At 37.6% G+C, this 17820-nt stretch overlaps 3 protein-coding genes, 2 non-coding genes and 1 pseudogene across 5 annotated transcripts; 2 read left to right on the top strand and 4 right to left on the bottom strand.

Moving 5' to 3' along the window:
- Nucleotides 1-164: 164 nt before the first annotated feature.
- Nucleotides 165-2496, bottom strand: LOC111778591 (S-adenosylmethionine synthase 1). Its single transcript, XM_023658506.2, has 2 exons — nucleotides 2336-2496; nucleotides 165-1526 (listed from the first exon to the last, which is right to left on the bottom strand). The coding sequence occupies exon 2, from the start codon at nucleotides 1522-1524 to the stop codon at nucleotides 343-345; it is 1182 nt and encodes a 393-aa protein (XP_023514274.1). The 5' UTR covers nucleotides 1525-1526; nucleotides 2336-2496; the 3' UTR covers nucleotides 165-342.
- A 6263-nt stretch (nucleotides 2497-8759) lies between these two features.
- Nucleotides 8760-8832, bottom strand: TRNAF-GAA (transfer RNA phenylalanine (anticodon GAA)). Its single transcript has one exon. It is a non-coding gene; the product is annotated as a tRNA-Phe (tRNA).
- An 86-nt stretch (nucleotides 8833-8918) lies between these two features.
- TRNAF-GAA (transfer RNA phenylalanine (anticodon GAA)) lies at nucleotides 8919-8991 on the bottom strand. Its single transcript has one exon. It is a non-coding gene; the product is annotated as a tRNA-Phe (tRNA).
- A 48-nt stretch (nucleotides 8992-9039) lies between these two features.
- Nucleotides 9040-11359, top strand: LOC111778243 (autophagy-related protein 8i). The gene is made up of 5 exons (XM_087118997.1): nucleotides 9040-9136; nucleotides 9254-9309; nucleotides 9929-9981; nucleotides 10892-11010; nucleotides 11122-11359. The coding sequence occupies exons 1-5, from the start codon at nucleotides 9097-9099 to the stop codon at nucleotides 11208-11210; spliced, it is 357 nt and encodes a 118-aa protein (XP_086975123.1). The 5' UTR covers nucleotides 9040-9096; the 3' UTR covers nucleotides 11211-11359.
- A 154-nt stretch (nucleotides 11360-11513) lies between these two features.
- LOC111779185 (peroxidase 5) lies at nucleotides 11514-14369 on the top strand. Its single transcript, XM_023659275.2, has 2 exons — nucleotides 11514-12713; nucleotides 13407-14369. The coding sequence occupies exons 1-2, from the start codon at nucleotides 12498-12500 to the stop codon at nucleotides 14178-14180; spliced, it is 990 nt and encodes a 329-aa protein (XP_023515043.1). The 5' UTR covers nucleotides 11514-12497; the 3' UTR covers nucleotides 14181-14369.
- A 710-nt stretch (nucleotides 14370-15079) lies between these two features.
- Nucleotides 15080-16874, bottom strand: LOC111778796 (peroxidase 5 pseudogene; annotated as a pseudogene).
- Between the last annotated feature and the right edge of the window lie 946 nt (nucleotides 16875-17820).

A 17820-nucleotide genomic window follows, 5' to 3' on the forward strand; every position in this document is an offset into this window, starting at 1 on the left:
GATGTCATATTACAGTATTGGTTTAATTTGGTATGTACATTTATAGTAAAACTTTAATTAATATTACCCGTTTGGAATATTAATTGGATTGGCTAAGGGTTAGGACTATAAATTATAAAATAAATGACCCCACAAAATCATAAAAATATAATTAAATAAAGAAGAAAGAAAAAGTAAGGGCTTTTCTGTCATTCCATCGATAGTATTTTAGGATTTTCCAAAATATTACAAGAAATTTAAACTAGTAAAAGGAAATAAAACGAATATAATTTGCTTTAGAACAATAAAGCAGCAGAAGAAAGATAACGCGAAAATGATTCATCAGGTAACGATTTAGTCTCTTTAAGATTGAGGCTTCTCCCACTTGAGTGGCTTGACGATCTCCCAGGTGAAGTCTGGGTCGTCTCTTCCGAAGTGTCCATAGGCAGCAGTCTTCAGGAATCTGCCATTGCCACCCCTCTTGAGATCGAGGTTGATGGTGATCATTCCTGGCCTGAAGTCGAAGTTTTCCTTCACGATTTGGAGGATTTCCTTGTCGGGGATCTTACCGGTTTTGTATGTGTCGACGAAGACTGATAGCGGCTCTGGCACGCCGATGGCGTATGAGACTTGGACAATGCACCTGCGTGCAAGTCCGCTTGCGACTATGCTCTTAGCAGCCTGTCTAACAATGTAGGCACCACTTCTATCGACCTTGGTGGGATCCTTTCCAGAGAAAGCACCACCACCATGGGCTCCCCAACCGCCGTAGGTGTCGATGATGATCTTGCGTCCGGTGAGACCTGCATCACCATGAGGACCACCGATGACAAAACGGCCTGAGGGGTTAAGGTGGAAGATGGTCTTCTCGTCGAGGTACTTCTCCGGGATGACGGGCTTGATGACATGTTCTTTGAGGTCTGCTGCGATCTCGTCATTGGTGACAGTCTCGTCGTGCTGGGTGGAGATTAGAACTGTGTGCACACGGATGGGTACCATGGCGCCGTCCTCGTTGTAGTATTCGACGGTGACTTGGGTCTTGCCATCAGGTCTCAACCAGGGGCAGGTGCCATTCTTTCTAACTTCAGTGAGGCGGGCGCCCAACTTGGTGGCGAGGACATGGCTAAGAGGCATCAATTCAGGGGTCTCATCAGTGGCATAGCCAAACATGTGGCCTTGGTCACCAGCGCCAATCTCCTCAGGGCGCTTTGTGAAGTGGCCGTGAACACCCTGGGCAATATCAGGGCTCTGCTGCTCAATGTTAACCAGGACCTTGCAGTTGTCAGCGTCAAGACCGACATCATCGGAAACAAATCCGATGTTTCGGCATGTGTCACGGACAATCTTTTCGTAGTCTACATCAGCCTTGGTGGTGATCTCACCAAAGACCATGACCATGTTGGTCTTGCTGCAGGTCTCACAGGCGACCTTGCTGTCAGGGTCCTGAGCTAGGCAAGCGTCGAGCACTGCATCAGAGATCTGGTCACAGAGCTTGTCGGGGTGACCCTCATTGACGGATTCAGAGGTAAATAGAAAGGTCTCCATCTCTGAAACATAACAACACCTTATTAGATAGTGTACAGTGATAATCAATTGTTATAACTATCCTATTTCAAGCCATGGAGACCTCGACAAATCTGAATTAAAAACAGGATGTTTAACTTGAATCGAAGCTGGTTGGCTAATTAAGAACGGTAAATACAAGATCTGCAATAAGGAATCCTTAACCCATGAGAAGAACAAAACTAGATCTACTAAAAAACTACCACCAATTCTAACCTCAAACACAGTTCGCAATCAAATCGAGTGACCAACACTTCGAAGAAATGGACCAAATAAAACCGATATCATCAGAGATCTAGGCAATCGTGAAACAGTTGTACGGAAATCCCGGAATACGAGAGCACCGACATCATTTTTTACTCACAAATCGGATGGAGCATTTCAACAAACAGTTGGAGGTGATGAATAAAGGCCGACAACTGAAACAGAGCAACCAAAAGAACAAAACAAAACCCCAACGCCCGAGATCCCGAATCTCAGAGAGCAAAAACAGCATAAAAGTTCCACTAACTAGTTCCAAAAGAAAAATTCCAAAACAGAACTCTCAGATCTGCAAAAATTCTCATCTCACAAGAAGAAAAACATGCTTTAATCCAACATACAAGCACTAGACAACCGATTCGCACATTAAAACAAACAAATCCATTACTACTCCTAGACACCAAACCAGAAATTCCCCCAAATTCGTTCAAAAACCGGAAGCAAAGAAGAAGAAATGAAGAACCACAAGCATACACAAAGCAACAGAAAAAGAAAAATGGCAATAAACAAGTGCCGAACAGAGCTCGCAAACCTGTTGAAATCGGCTGCGTAGATCTGGAAGAGAGAGTTTGAGCTAATACGCCAACCGAACCAGACCTCTAAAAGAAGGCGAAGCTCAACGGTACAAGGATTACAAGAAGAACAAAGCCTGTATTTATAGCACCCAGCCACCCTCCCGGCTACCGGAATAACCGGTCGGGAAGCCCTGGAGCCAGTAGGGAGAGTGCAATAAGAAGGAAATTTCGAAAGATTCTTCCAAACCGTATATCGTGGAAGATCCTCACCGTTGAAACGAAGTTAGTGAGGAAACATCAACGGCTGATATTCGATATTATCCCTTTAATGACGTGCCGGGTTCTTCACGCGCTTCTCCGAACGCAAATTTAATCCTTTTCTTTTTTACAAATGGTAATTTTTTAAAAAAGAGATTTAAATAAATAATAAAAATAAATAAATAGAATCCGACGTGGAAGGCCACGTCAACGACATGCTCCATGCTGCCCATCGGTTTGAAAGCAAAAATATCCCTTTTATGTCAAATTTCTCCAAATATTTAGTGAATAAATTTGATTTAATTATTTATTTTTGATATATGTGAATATTTAATCGATAATAATAATATATAATTAAATATATAAGTTGAATTAGTTTAATAAAAAAATAATTAATGGGAAATAAATGAGGTAAGTATAATGAATGTGGACGGAATTAGAGCAATATACAGAGCACGATGTTTTAATGGTCGATAATGATTGTTTAAATATTTTGGAAATTCTTTTATTATGAATAATTGTGTAAATATATATATCTGAAATTAATTAAATAAATAAATAAATAAATAAATAAATAAATAAATATATATATATATATATATATATATATATATATATATATATATTGCTTTCATCACCTAACCCAAATTTATAAAAAAAATCTCAAATTATTTTCCAAGGTGGGTGAAGGTTGAAGTAATTTTGGTCACCAACCAAGCTTGCACTAAAAAGAACGTCCTAACTAAATGTGATGTTAGGTGATTCCGGTATTTTTGTTATGGTTTTGGCACTTCTACGTCCATTATGTATCGTTTTTTAGCTCATGTCTTTTACGTATCGCCATCAAATATTGTCCAATTTTTGCTTTGGCCGTTACATATCATCATCAGCCTCACAGTTTTAAAACGCGTATTGTAGAGTTACGTAGCAGAACTAGTACTCGTCTAGATACTGTCCTCTTTGAGCTTTCCCTCGAGGTTTTTGGGTTTTTCGCTTATGTGGGTTTTTACAGTACTCACCCAGATACTATCCTCTTTGAGTTTTTTATCGTTAGCTTCATAGTTTTAAAACGCATCTTTTAGAGTTACGCAACAGAACCTAGATGCTGTCCTCTTTGAACTTTCCCTCGAGGTCTTTGGGTTTTTCCCTTATGTGGGTTTTTACAGTACTCGTCTAGATACTGTCCTCTTTGAACTTTCCCTCGAGGTCTTTGGGTTTTTCCCTCATGTGGGTTTGGGTTTTTCCCTTATGTGGGTTTTTACAGTACTCATCTAGACACTGTCCTCTTTGAGTTTCCCTCGAGGTCTTTGGGTTTTTCCCTTACGTGGGTTTGGGTTTGGGTTTTTCCCTTATGTGGGTTTTTACAGTACTCATCTAGACATTGTCCTCTTTGAGTTTCCCTCGAGGTCTTTGGGTTTTTCCCTTATGTGGGTTTTTACGGTACTCGTTTAGATACTGTCATTATGTGGGTTTTTACAGTCCTCGTTTAGATACTGTCCTCTTTGAGCTTTCGTTTTTGGATTTTTCCCTTATCTGGGTTTTTACAGTACTTGTCTAGATACTATCCTCTTTGAGCTTTCCCTCGAAATTTTTGGGTTTTTCCCTTATGTGGGTTTTTACGGTACTCGTTTAGATACTGTTATCTTTGAGCTTTCCTTCGAGATTTTTGGGTTTTTCTCTTATGTGGGTTTTTACAGTACTCGTCTAGATACTATCCTCTTTGAGCTTTCTCTCGAGATTTTTGGGTTTTTCCCTTATGTGGGTTTTTACGGTACTCGTTTAGATATTGTTATCTTTGAGCTTTCCCTCGAGGTTTTTGGGTTTTTCCCTGCTTTCCCTCGAGATTTTTGGATTTTTCTCTTATGTATGTTTTTACAGTACTCGTCTAGATACTATCCTTTTTTAGTTTTCTCTCGAGGTTTTTGGGTTTTTCACTTATGTGGGTTTTTATTTGGATTTTTCTCTTATGTAGGTTTTTACAGTACTCGTCTAGATACTATCCTTTTTTAGTTTTCTCTCGAGGTTTTTGGGTTTTTCACTTATGTGGGTTTTTATCTTATAGCTAATGTTTCATTTTCCTCTTTAACCGATATGAGATCTCACACCTTCTCGTACTATCCTTTTTTAATTTTCTCTCGAGGTTTTTGGGTTTTTCACTTATGTGGGTTTTTATCTTATAGCTAATGTTTCATTTTCCTCTTTAACCGATATGAGATCTCACACCTTCTCGGTTCATCTCGGTCGCACTTTATACAACCGTCGATGCTGGCCTCTCACCTTGAACGGTCAAACCTAGTCACTTACCATTCTTTATTGGTTGCCACGTGGGATGTGGGTACGAAAGAAGACGGAGGAAGATGGGGTGGTTGGGGTTTGTTTGGGACCAAGATAGGTGCGGTAAGGTTTCCATTTCAGCCAAATTGCCAATTAAATCATTATTCGGTTTTTAAATAATTAAAATTAAACTTCAAAAGATAAAAAATTAAAAATAGAAAACTCCCAAAAGGTTGGGCTGACCGGTGACACCCGCCAACCGGTTGTCCCAGCCGTCGGTGCGGCGGCGACTACAGAGGCGGGTCCGATTGTCCCACGGAAAATTTGTGGGGCTGCGAACGAATATTGACAAAACTTTGGGGTCAAAGTATTATAAAAACATTTTCTTTATTTAAAACGACTTTAAATTTTATTTTAATTTATTTTTTGTGGGTAATTCATTTAATTTAATAGTAATTTTCTCTTTAATATTGGAATTAAATTAAATTAACTCTCTAATATTTGGAATTTCAGGAAGAAAAAACAAATATATTTTTCAAAATAAATTGTTTTATGAAAAAAAAATATTTGGATAATTATTTATTTTAAAGAAGAATTTACTAATCTTTGGTATTTTCTTAAATTTTTAGAAATATTTAAAAAGATTAAAGTTTTAATTTTGTATTTATAGATATATTCCTCATTTTTTTTAAATAAACTATTAAATAGTTTAAAAATTATTAAATAAAAAAAAAACTATTTTCAAAATTATTTCTTCTGTGGTCTTTATTAAAGTTTAAAATATAATAAATATAATAATAAACATAAAATTCGTGAAAAAAAAGTCATAAAAATATCATATTATATATATTTTTAATTTGTCACACTTTTAAGGTATAATTTTGATTATAATATAAAGATAGAACAAAAGAGAAAGTGATATTCAATCATACATTAAAAAATAATAATAATAAATGATTTTATTTTATTTTGGGGAGAAATAAATTAATTTTATTATATAATTTAATTTATAAGAGAGAGAAAACGCGGCTTTATTTGTCTTGTCTCTTATTTTTCCATAATTATTTGGTCTTCCCATTAGCCACAAGATCTGTGTTTGACTCTCTCACATGCCTTTTTCTTTTTCTTTCTTTTATTTTATTTTTAAATAAATATCAATAATTCAACCAATTAAATTAAAATAATTTAGCTACTTACTTTTTATTAAAAATATTTAAAATTTAATTAATAAATTTAAGTTCAATAAATTTAATTATTGAATTATACTCAACTTCACAAAATTGGATTAAAATTATAATTTAAATAAGTGTTTTTATACGAAAATATTAATAAATGGATTAAACTGGATTTAAAATTTTTATTAAATGGTAAATTTAATATGAAAGGCTACGAGGACATTACAAAAATGAAAGGCTACAAGGAGAAAAGAGATCAATCCAATTTTTATGAAGGTTGCAGATCAAGATGTATGAGTCGTAGACTCTGGATGCAGCAATCATATGACAGGTTGTAAGGAATTCTTCTCAACTCTAAATGACAATATACATAAAGACTAGAAATGGCTTTGTAGACTCTATTTCAGATATAAAATTAAAAGTAAGATTTTTTTAAAATTTTTATAAAAAAAATATTATATATTTTTTAATTACGAAAAAGAAAGAGGTAATGAATGATCTGTAAAGCTTTTTTTTTTTTTTTTTTTTTTTTTTTTTTTTTTTTGCCGACATTTGGACGTTCATTTTCTTCAGATCTCCACCGACACACTCAATTCTTCAATTTCTCTGTTTATATATCATTTTTTTTAATTTTTTTTTTCTTTTTTAAAACAAAACAACATTTTCACACTTTAAAATCCCTTTTAATTTCATAATCTAAAGCCGTGTGAATTAATGCTAGCTTTCGGATCACGCGTCATGAAAATAAAGATAATGTGTCTGAAATGGTCGGTATCGCTCAGTTGGTAGAGCAGAGGATTGAAAATTTTTGTGTCACCAGTTCAAATATGGTGTTGCAAATACGTCTAATGTGTCGGAAATGGTCGGTATCGCTCAGTCGGTAGAGTAGAGGACTGAAATTTTTTGTGTCACCGGTTCCAATATGCTATTGAAAATACGTCTAATGTGTCAGAAATGGCCGGTATCGCTTAGTTGGTAGAGCAGAGGACTGAAAGTCTTCGTGTCATTGGTTCAAATATGCTATTGAAAATATGTTTAATATGTCGGAAATGACCGGTATCGCTCAGTTGGTAGAGCAGAGTACTAAAAGTTTTTGTGTCATTGGTTCAAATTTGCTATTGAAAATACGTCTAATGTGTCGGAAATGGCCTGTATTGCTTAGTTGGTAGAGTAGAGCACTGAAAATCTTCATGTCACCGATTCAAATATGGTGTTGAAAATACGTCTAATGTGTCGGAAATGACCGGTATTGCTCAGTTGGTAAAGTAGAGGACTGAAAATCTTCGTGTTATCGATTTGCTATGAAAATAAATAAGAAATTTATTAATACTTTTGTTAGTTGAACTCTATTTCGAGTCAGTTTTTCATCTTATAAATATCTTATTCGATCACATCTACGAATTGAATTATTTTGTAGGTTGGGCATGTGACTTGAGTAGGATCTAAAGCCTACGGGCCCACCTTCGACGTAGGTGCCTTTCTTGTCACGTGGACCAACCATACTGAGAACCCTTCGACAATGCATTTAAGAGAGGACTAAGTTCAAGAGGTACATTCGAAGGGAAGCAATAACCGACAAACAATGCCTACAAATATAGAAAACTCTGTACATTTGTACGATACTAAGTCAAACTTGGTTAATATGATAAGAAACACGCGGTTCAAAATTTATATTGAACTTTAACCTAAGGTTCCTAGTCTCTTTCTTTCTGTGGGAGAAAGTTTGGGTTAGCCTCTTATGGTTAGCCAAGGACCTTTGTTGGGTTCGCCTTTGCCAAGTAGGCTTGGCTTTAGACCCGATCGGCTTTGGTTCAACTTAAAAGTTAAGTTTGTTGGATGAGAGTGTCCCACATTGGTTAATTTAGGGAATGATCATACGTTTATAATCAAAGAATACACTCTTCATTAGTATGAGGCTTTTTGAGAAGCCCAAAATAAAACCATGAGAACTTATATTTAAAGTGGAGAGTCCTGTTCGTTTAATAGAGTTTATTTATTAATATAATATATTATTAATATTAATTAGCCTAAAAAATTAGGAATATTATGATTTTCATACTATATTTTTTTTTTTACTTTTTAAATTCAATGAATATGACTTTGTGCAAATGAATCTATTCTTTTTGTATAAAATTTCAACTTAGCACAATAAATATTTTTTTTTCGTGTTCCGACTCCTATTTCAATCTATATTTCTACTGAAAACTCAAATTTTAATATTACAACATAGTTTTTCATACGTTTATATGTTTGTTTACTGAGTAAAGAAAGAAGGTAACATATATATAGTAAGCGGGGTGGTCAGAGCGGAAATTTGGAAGGATTGAGAGCGGGAACTGGGACGAGAAATCCCATTTCCATCTTGGTTTAACTAACAGAGAGAAATCTCGATTTTAATTTTATAAAATTATAATTATAACTTTAATTTAAGGAATATTAGATGTAGATTGAATATAGGACTCAATTTGTCTAAGATTTGATTTTTTTTTTTTTTGGAATTTATTTATTTATTTTTATTAAATCAGGATAAAAATTTCAAAAAGTATTTATATTTAAATTTAATAAAATTGAAAATTGCGAGAGAAAATATTTAGGGATAAACGAGAAAAAGACAGCTGGTAATTTACACGAAGCAGAAAATATTTGGTGAAAAGACAATATTGCGTCCAGCGTTAGCATCACACACTCTCTCTAAAGAAGGGTACATTCGTCATTTCAAAACATAAAAATCAATTGCGGTGAGCGTGGATCGAACACGCGACCTTCAGATCTTCAGTCTGACGCTCTCCCAACTGAGCTATCCCCGCTTGATGACCTGATGAAAGACAATATTATATCACTACAATTAAACTCTCAAAGAAGGTGAAAAACATTGGTAAAAAGCAAAAGCCATTGCGGTGAGCGTGGATCGAACACGCGACCTTCAGATCTTCAGTCTGACGCTCTCCCAACTGAGCTATCCCCGCTTGTTGAGTTGAATTGAAATTTAAGGTAAATATAATAATGTATTATCTCCTCTACTATTGTCGTTTTTTAATCCATTGGGACGGCATTGCAAACAGAGAGCTCTGATGGGTAAAGCCAAATCCTTCAAGAACGAGTTCTCCTATGGTATGAAACTTTTTTGGCTTAAAATTCAAGATGATTTTCGTTATTTTTCATCAATTTTTCTCTTAGTTTGATACTTTTGGAGATCCTTATTGAATCATGGCGTTGAATTTTTCGTAGTACAACGATCGGAGGAGTCGTTCGAAATCTTGATCAAGTATCCGGATCGAGTCCCCGTAAGTTGCCAAATTCTCACATTATGCGTTTCTTATTTGAGAAGATTCGTATTGTTGCATTTTGTTTAGAAATTATAGATGTTGGTGAATTTATGAATTTGGTGGAAATAGGTAACTCAGAAAGTCTGCAGGTGTCCAATCCTTAGGCGTTTATCTTTGTTTCCTCTTGGTTGAAGCGTTATCGTTATGATTTTTTTGTTTTTTTTCTTAGAGATTGTTCGCGCAATTTGTTATGGGGGATGCTTTTCAGATAAATTCTTTCAGGAAATGAAATGCTGAAGTTATCAGATGATTTTAGTCAATGTTTTCTTTGTTATCTAAGAACAAAATTGTTTCCGGATTTTTGTTCAACTCGTGGATAGAAGCTGATTGTTCTTTGTATCAAGCGATGCCAAGGCGATTTCAATTTTGGTAGGCTTGGACAGAGCTATAGAAGGAAGCAAATCACTATTTTTGTTCCTAAAAAACAATATCACTGAAGTTAATGTGCAGACTCAATTATGTGATGTTCTTATATTTTTGAGGTGTAAATGCTAGATTGCTGTTCTTCATTTCCTCCAAATCCATGAAAGTGATTTAATGGTTTTCCTTTTGATGTTCTTTTTGAGTATCATTGCAGGTAATTGTCGAGAGATATGAGAAATGTGAATTTCCTGAGATGGAAAAGAAGAAGTAAGTTCTTCCTGCATATCTAAGCTTCCTCAATGTTTCAGTTCTCCTAATTTCATGTACCTCTCTCTGAAAATCAATTGAATGGAAACAGACACCATCACCTTTGCATTACACTCTTAACATGTTTGTTCTTGTTAATGTTTGAGAAACCATTTTTGGGTGCTGGCTGTCGATCGTAAGCGTCGAAATCGTCGAATTTCAATGTTCCTCACAAAATTGTCGAAAAATTATCGATTGTGACTCACTTTTTTTTCAAACGGCCCAATCAGAGTTTCCAAATTAGGGTCTCGGTTTTAACCCTGTACGTATGGTGCTATAGGCTCTCTTTCTTCGAGATTGTTAATGTTTGTTCTTGTCTGTCTATCACATGATCATCCTCCCCAAAAAAAAACATCATGGTATTTATTTATTTACACATTTGGAAATTAAAACATAGTCTCAGATAGTGTCTTACATGTTGTATTCCATCGTTTTCTCATCTCGTAAGATACGATTTTCATTGAATTTCTAAATTAGGGTCTCGATTTTAACCCTGTACGTATGGTGCTATAGGCTCTCTTTCTTCGAGATTGTTAATGTTTGTTCTTGTCTGTCTTATTTTTCTGGCTATCTATCACATGATCATCCTCCCCAAAAAAAATAACATCATGGTATTTATTTATTTACACATTTGGAAATTAAAACATAGTCTCACATAGTGTCTTACACGTTGTATTCCATCGTTTTCTCGTCTCGTAAGATACGATTTTCATTGAATTTCTGCAGAACTATGGGATCTGAACAGGGGTTTTGTACATGTTGCCTAGGTTTACATTTGAAAGCCAGTTGTGATCCTAAAATAACATGACATATTGTGTCAATTAGTTTTGGTTTGTCTGTTGAATGTCTTTTGTTTTGTTATTGACTAAAGGTACCTCATTCCTCGAGACATGTCTGTTGGCCAATTCATCCATGTCCTGAGCACCAGGCTTCGTCTAGCACCTGGAAAAGCTCTCTTTGTATTTGTAAAGAATACTTTGCCTCAAACAGGTAGGGTTAGGACATAGGATTACATTTGAGCTGATGCTGCTGCCCATTTTTACGTGCATTCTCGTGCAACAAGTCGTTTTAATCCTAAACAATTGCCCTCAAATTTTGCAGCTAGCTTAATGAGTACCGTGTACGAATCATACAAGGACGACGATGGCTTTCTGTACATGTGTTACAGCAGTGAAAAGACCTTTGGCTAAGGTAATAATCTGATTGAGATTTGTGAATGCTGAAGTTGTTGTATACTTTCTGCTGCTTCTCCTGTTGTGAGTATTATATTCCATGAACAAATTTGTTCTTACCATGTAGACATTAGTATGTATAATGTGTAAATTATTTAATATTGTAACGGGCCTAATCCCACCGCTAGGAGATATTGTCCTCTTTGGTCTTTCTCTCAAGGTTTTTAAAACGCGTCTGCTAGAGAGAGGTTTCCATACCCTTATAAAGAATACTTCGTTCTCCTCCCTAAATGATGTAGGATCTCACAATCCCCTCGGAGCACAACGTCCTGGCTGGCACTCATTCCCTTTTCCAATTAATATGGGATCCTCCAATCCAATCCACCCCCCTTTGGAGCCCAACATTCTTACTGGCACACAGTCTTATGTCCACCCCCTTTGGGGCTCAACCTCCTCGTTGACACATCGCCCTGTGTCTGGCTCTGATATCATTTGTAACAGCCCAAGTTCATTGCTAACCGATATTGTCCTCTTTGAATTTTCTCTTTTAAGCTTCCCCTCAAGGTTTTTAAAATGCATATGCTAGAGAGAGGTTTCCACACCCTTGTAAAGAATGTTTCATTCTCCTCTCCAACCGTTGTTTCTTTAAACTATCTTCTTTTTTAGTTTTTAAAATTTAGAAAATTGGTTCGATTTCTAAAAAAATATATACATAAAGTACGATAAAAATGGTATACAAAACACAAATTACATTTCCTAAAGACCAGAGTTTGTAGATCTATAATACGTACCTGCAAAGCACCATTTTTGCTTTGATCGAGATAGCTTGCCACCATGTTCAATAGTATTATGCCTTCGAAAACTAACAAATTGTCACCAAGGAACAACGCACTATCATCGAGCAAGCCTAGAGCCAACTACTGTTATTCTATGATGTTGTTTGTATTTGAAGATTCGAACTTTTGATCTATTGTTCAAAATTTTCAAAGCTCGTGACGTTTGAAAGATGGTTTTGATTTCGTATTCGAACCATTCCTTTGAAACAAGAAGGTTAGAAAGAACATGGTCAAGATGCAAATGTTTGGTATATTGTGTGTGTCTACCTACTACCCCACAAAACTTAAAATCTCCCACTAAGGCTTTGCTAGCGCCAACTCGATTATGAATCATCATTACTACAAAACTTCATAAACTTATATAATCACACACACGCTTTCGTTTAGCATAAGAAACCCTCTCCCTATAACTACGCTATCACCTTCATCTTCTTCTTATTCCTCTCATTTTCTCATTCTTTCACCTTCAATGGCTTCTTCTTCTTCTTCAATTCCTTGTACCATCTACTTCTTCTTCATCTTTCTCTCTAATTTTGCTTCGGCCACCCTACGTGTCGGTTTCTACCGTTCATCTTGTTCTGATGCCGAGGCGATTATCAAGAGTGTTGTCAACCAAGCTATCTCTCATAACCCCGGCGTTGCTGCAGGCCTCATTCGAATGCACTTCCATGATTGTTTCGTTAGAGTAAGCTTCTTAAGTTTTCTTTTAAAAACCCATTTGATTACTGTTCCAAATATTTAGTAAAAATAGAAATGGAGTCGTATTTCTAGTCCTTGTCCCCACTCTGACTACAACAGTTCAATTTCATCGCTAGCAGATATTATCTTCTTTTGGCTTTCCCTTTCGGACTTCCCTCGAGGTTTTAAAATATATCTCCTAGGGGAAAGGTTTCCATGTTTTGTTCCCCTCTCTAACCGATGTGGGATCTTACAATTCACCCACTCTAAGGTCAACGTCCTCGCTGACACTCGTTCCCTTCTTCAATCGATGTGGACCCCTCCCCCCTCAATTCACCCATTCAAGGCCCAACATCCTTGTTGGCACACCGCCTCGTGTCCACTCCCTTTCGGAGCTCAGCCTCCTCGCTAGCACATTGCTTGTAATGACCGAAGTCTACCGCTAGTAGATATTGTCCTCTTTGGGCTTTGCATTCCAAGATTCCCCGATTTCCCTCAATGGAGAGGTTTCCACATCCTTGTAAAGAATGCTTTATTCTCCACTCCAACCGATGTGGGATCTGACACCGACCTTGCCCAATCTCGTCTCCGTACTATTATATATATATATTAAGAAATTTCACATGTTGATTATTATTTGATTCTATTCATTATTGATTTAATAGTGATTCATATTTGTTTTTGGGGAGTGCAATTTCAGGGTTGCGATGGGTCAGTGCTGCTGAAATCCACACCCAAAAACCAAGCAGAAAGAGACCATCCAGCAAACTTCCCAAGCTTACGAGGTTTCGAGGTAATCGACGAAGCCAAGGCCCAACTCGAGGCCATATGTCCCAACACCGTGTCCTGCGCCGACATTCTTGCCTTCGCTGCCCGCGACACTGCCTATAGAGTCGGAGCCATCAATTACACAGTGCCAGCCGGCCGCCGCGACGGCCGTATCTCAATAAAGCAAGAAGCTTCAACCCTCCCGACACCCTCTTCCAACGCCGACCAACTCATCAAGTCCTTCGCCAACAAAGGGCTGTCCGCGGCGGAGATGGTGACACTTTCCGGCGCCCACTCCATTGGAGTAGCTCACTGCCCCGCCTTCTCCAACCGCCTTTATTCCTTCAACGCAACGCACCCACAAGACCCTTCCATGGACCCCTCATATGCAGAGTACTTGAAGACCAAGTGCGCGCCGCCTAATGGCGGTGGCCGGAGCGAGCAACCGGCGGTGGCGCTCGAGTTTTTTAGCCGTAATCGTTTGGATAATTGGTACTATGTTGAATTGAAGAACCGTCGTGGGGTGTTGAGCTCCGATCAGACATTGTTGAGTAGCTCTTCCACCAAGAAAATGGTGATGGATAATGCGAGGTATGGGTCTAAATGGGCTACTAATTTTGGAAACGCCATGGTTAAAATGGGTTCCATTGACGTTCTTACAGGATCACAAGGGGAGATCAGGCGCCATTGTAGCTTTGTGAATTGATTTCAGACATTTAATTTGATCACCCAATTAAGCTTCTCATAGGAACAACAACAATTCTCTTGTTTTGTTCAAATTCATTCATTGATTTTAAATATTCTATTTTTTCACAGCTACGACAACCAACAGAATTGAAAATCTCAAATGCTTACAACTATTGTGTCCTAATGCTACAATCTTCATGATATGATACCACTTGTTGTACCCAAGTGCCATACCCAAAATGTTATGATACCCAATTGTTCTAGCAAAAGCATAAGCAAGATCAATCTCACACACCCACAAATAGAAATTAAACAAACATTTACGCAGTTCAGAAAAGAATAAATTTCCATATCCACGAGTGGTAGCCAATCACTGTAATCACTATATCTACAGGTGGTAGCCAATCACTGTAATCACTATATCCACATGTGGCCAATCATTGTAATCACTGTTGGATGATGGAAGTCCCACGTCGAAGTGAGGAATACTAACTCCATTGGAATGAGTCCTTTTGGGGAAGCCCAAAGCAAAGCCATGAGAGCTTAGGCTCAAAGTGTACAATATCATACCATTGTGGAGAGTCGTGTTCGTCTAACAATCACTATATCCACGGGTGGCCAAATGTGGCCAATCACTGTAATCACTATATGAATCACTGTAATCACAAAACAATACTAGACAAACTAATTCTCATACGTTAACGGATTAAAAGGTAATATTAATAAAAAGGGTTATGAATTAAACAAGATTTAATAACAAAAATAAATTAGAATTATGACAATTCAAATACATGACAATTTACATCAACCACTAAGAGTTAAAAAGCATATGTGCTTAAGGTTCGTCAGCTCAAAAAGCTCTCTTTTTTCGAGTGATTCTTAATCTGTTTGTTTCGACATATTTCGATCGTACACCATATCCAACACATAATTATTAAAACCGAGCCACATTCAATAATTTCAAACACAGAGCTCGAAGAAGCTAATTTCTAAAATGGCAATTCTTTCTAATCTCCCCTTGAGTTCCGGTCAAAACCTGCAGCTTCCCCATCTTCACCATCGCCGCCGCGAAATCTCTCATCCAAACCACTCTATTCTTCTGGTATCTCGTCACGATCGCCGCCGTAAGAGAGTCACTTGCCAGCGCCTGATCCGACGACAAAACCCCCAAATTCCTCTTCAAATTCTCAAAATACTGAACGTCCAATCGATTTGTCGTCACGTTGTCCAAATCCGCCGTCTTATCAAACCCACTACCCAACGGGCACTTCTCTTTCAAAAAGGCCGCAAATTTCGGGTCCAAAGTCGGGTCGGTGCTGTTTTGGTCAACGCCGTTGAAAAAGAAAAGCCGGTCGGAAAATTCTGCACACGCTGTCCTTCCGATGGAATGTGCCCCAGAAAGCGCCACCATGTCTCTTAGCGACAGCCCTCGTTCTTCGAAGTGTTGTTTGAGGAATCCGATGTCGGTTGTCGGAAAAGGGAGGTTGTCGGCGACTTTGGCCCCGTGGGAGATGAGTGAGTCCCGACGACCACCCGGGACGGCGTAGGTGAATTGTCCGACGGTAGCGACGCTGTCTCGAGCTGCAAAGGCTAAAATGTCGGCGCAAGAAACTGTTTGTGGACATTGGGCTTCGAGCTGGGATTTGGCGTCGTCGATTATCTCGAAGCCTCGTAATAAGGGGTTGCCTGGACGGTCTCTCTCGAAATCAGGGTTTTGCGACGTTTTGTCGAGGAGTATCGATGCATCGCAGCCCTGCCATGTATATTATTAGAGTTCTCGTAGATATGATTCGTTTTAGCTCGGTACGTATAACCGTTAGTTTCACAAGTTTAAAACATGTCTACTAGGGAGAGGTTTCCACATCCTAGTAAGGAATGTTTCGTTAATCTCTCCCACTGATGTGGGATCTCACAATCCATCCCCTTGGGGGTCCATCATCCTCGCCGACACACCGCACGATGTCTTGCTCTGATAGTATTTGTAACAACTCAAGCTCACCGCTAGCAGATATTGTCTTATTTGGGCTTTTCCTTTCGAGCTTCCCCTCAATGTTTGGTTTTTAAAACGCGTCTACCAGGGGGTCTAGCGCCCTTGTTGGCACACGGCCGTCTATCTCTGATACCATTTGTAACAATCTAAACCTATCACTAGTAGATATTGTCCGCTTTTGAACATAAACTCTCATGAGACCTTTTAAGGAAACCAAAACCAAAGTCATGAGAGCTCAGGTTCAAAGTGAACAATATCTGCTAGCGGTTACAAATGGAACCAAACCCAGTTACTGGATGCTGCAAGGCACTAATCGAAATAGGGCTGGGCTAGACCCTCTCCATAGTAGACGCGTTTTAAAATCATGAGGCTGACGACAATATATAATAGGTCAAAGTGAACAATATTTGCTAGCAATGAGCTTGAACGGTTACAAAATAAACCATGGAAAGATAGAAAAGGGACGAGAAATGGGCTTACAAGAACGATACAATCATGAAAATGCAAACGAATGAGGCCAGCAGCCATTCCAGGGTTGATAGCGACTCCCTTTTCCACTGCGTCTCTCACGATGCGTTCGGCCGAAGGACATGTTTGACGGTAAAACCCTAATTCGAGCTCTTCACAATAAACTTTGGATGCCATTACTATGCCCACCATTAACAGAGCTTTAAGCTTTGCTTCTCCACTCAAATCACTCAGCATTTTGAACTTTCCCTTCATATTTGGTACCTAAATTTTAAAGAAAGGATGAAGATAGGGAGTTTATATGGTCACCTTAATCTAGCTTATGTTAACAAAGGCTGCATATTATATAAGGAGGCTTTCTTGTTCGTATGCTTTTGGCTTTTTCTCTTTGTTTTGTTCGAATTTTACGAGTTGGATGGTAACAGCTCAAGCCCACTGCTAACAGATATTGTACTCTTTCGATTTTTCTTATTGAGTTTCTACTAATCTAGTAGATATTTTACGAGTTGGATTGGTTTATATCATCGATGTTAATCATGTGATTAACAATTTTTTTTTTTGCACCAATTTGAGCTTAACTAAGCTGGTTAAAACATGATATACTGAACTAATTCAACCTCACATATTATTGAACTAAGAAAAATCTCTACGGTCCGTTAAGAATAGAAATTATTACAATTTTTTTTTTTTATGAGAATCGAGCTATTACGGTAGTAAAGGAACCACACGAGAAGAGCGAAGACCCTTTTCATGTAGGGTCATAGCAAAAGATGTCTCGAAATATACGACCTGATCCATAGACCCTTTTCAGAGCTATAGTTCTCGGTGCATTAGACCCTCGAAAAATAAGAAAGATATTATTCTCTTTAAGCATGCATCTCGAGCAATTCAACTGAAGAAGAGCTTCCGCACCTCTCCACCCTTGGATCTCGTTTATCGAGATTAATATATTTTTTAAGAAATTAAAAGATCGATACAAACTACGTATGAAAACTTCGATTTCATCTAAGGTTGCTAAAGAGAGAGCAAGCCGGCAGCTAACTTTTTATACAAACATTGTGATAAGATTAGTTTTAAGGAATTAGATTTGAAGCATAAAAACAAACAAACCTTGGTGACATCGAATGTCTGTCTAATGTCATGACATATGTCAATTTAACTAAAAGAAAAGATAAGAATATTTGGTTCAGAAATCACTCGA

Source organism: Cucurbita pepo, chromosome 17 (genome assembly GCF_057944985.1).
Source record: "Cucurbita pepo subsp. pepo isolate OVF chromosome 17, ASM5794498v1, whole genome shotgun sequence".
NCBI lineage: Eukaryota > Viridiplantae > Streptophyta > Magnoliopsida > Cucurbitales > Cucurbitaceae > Cucurbita > Cucurbita pepo.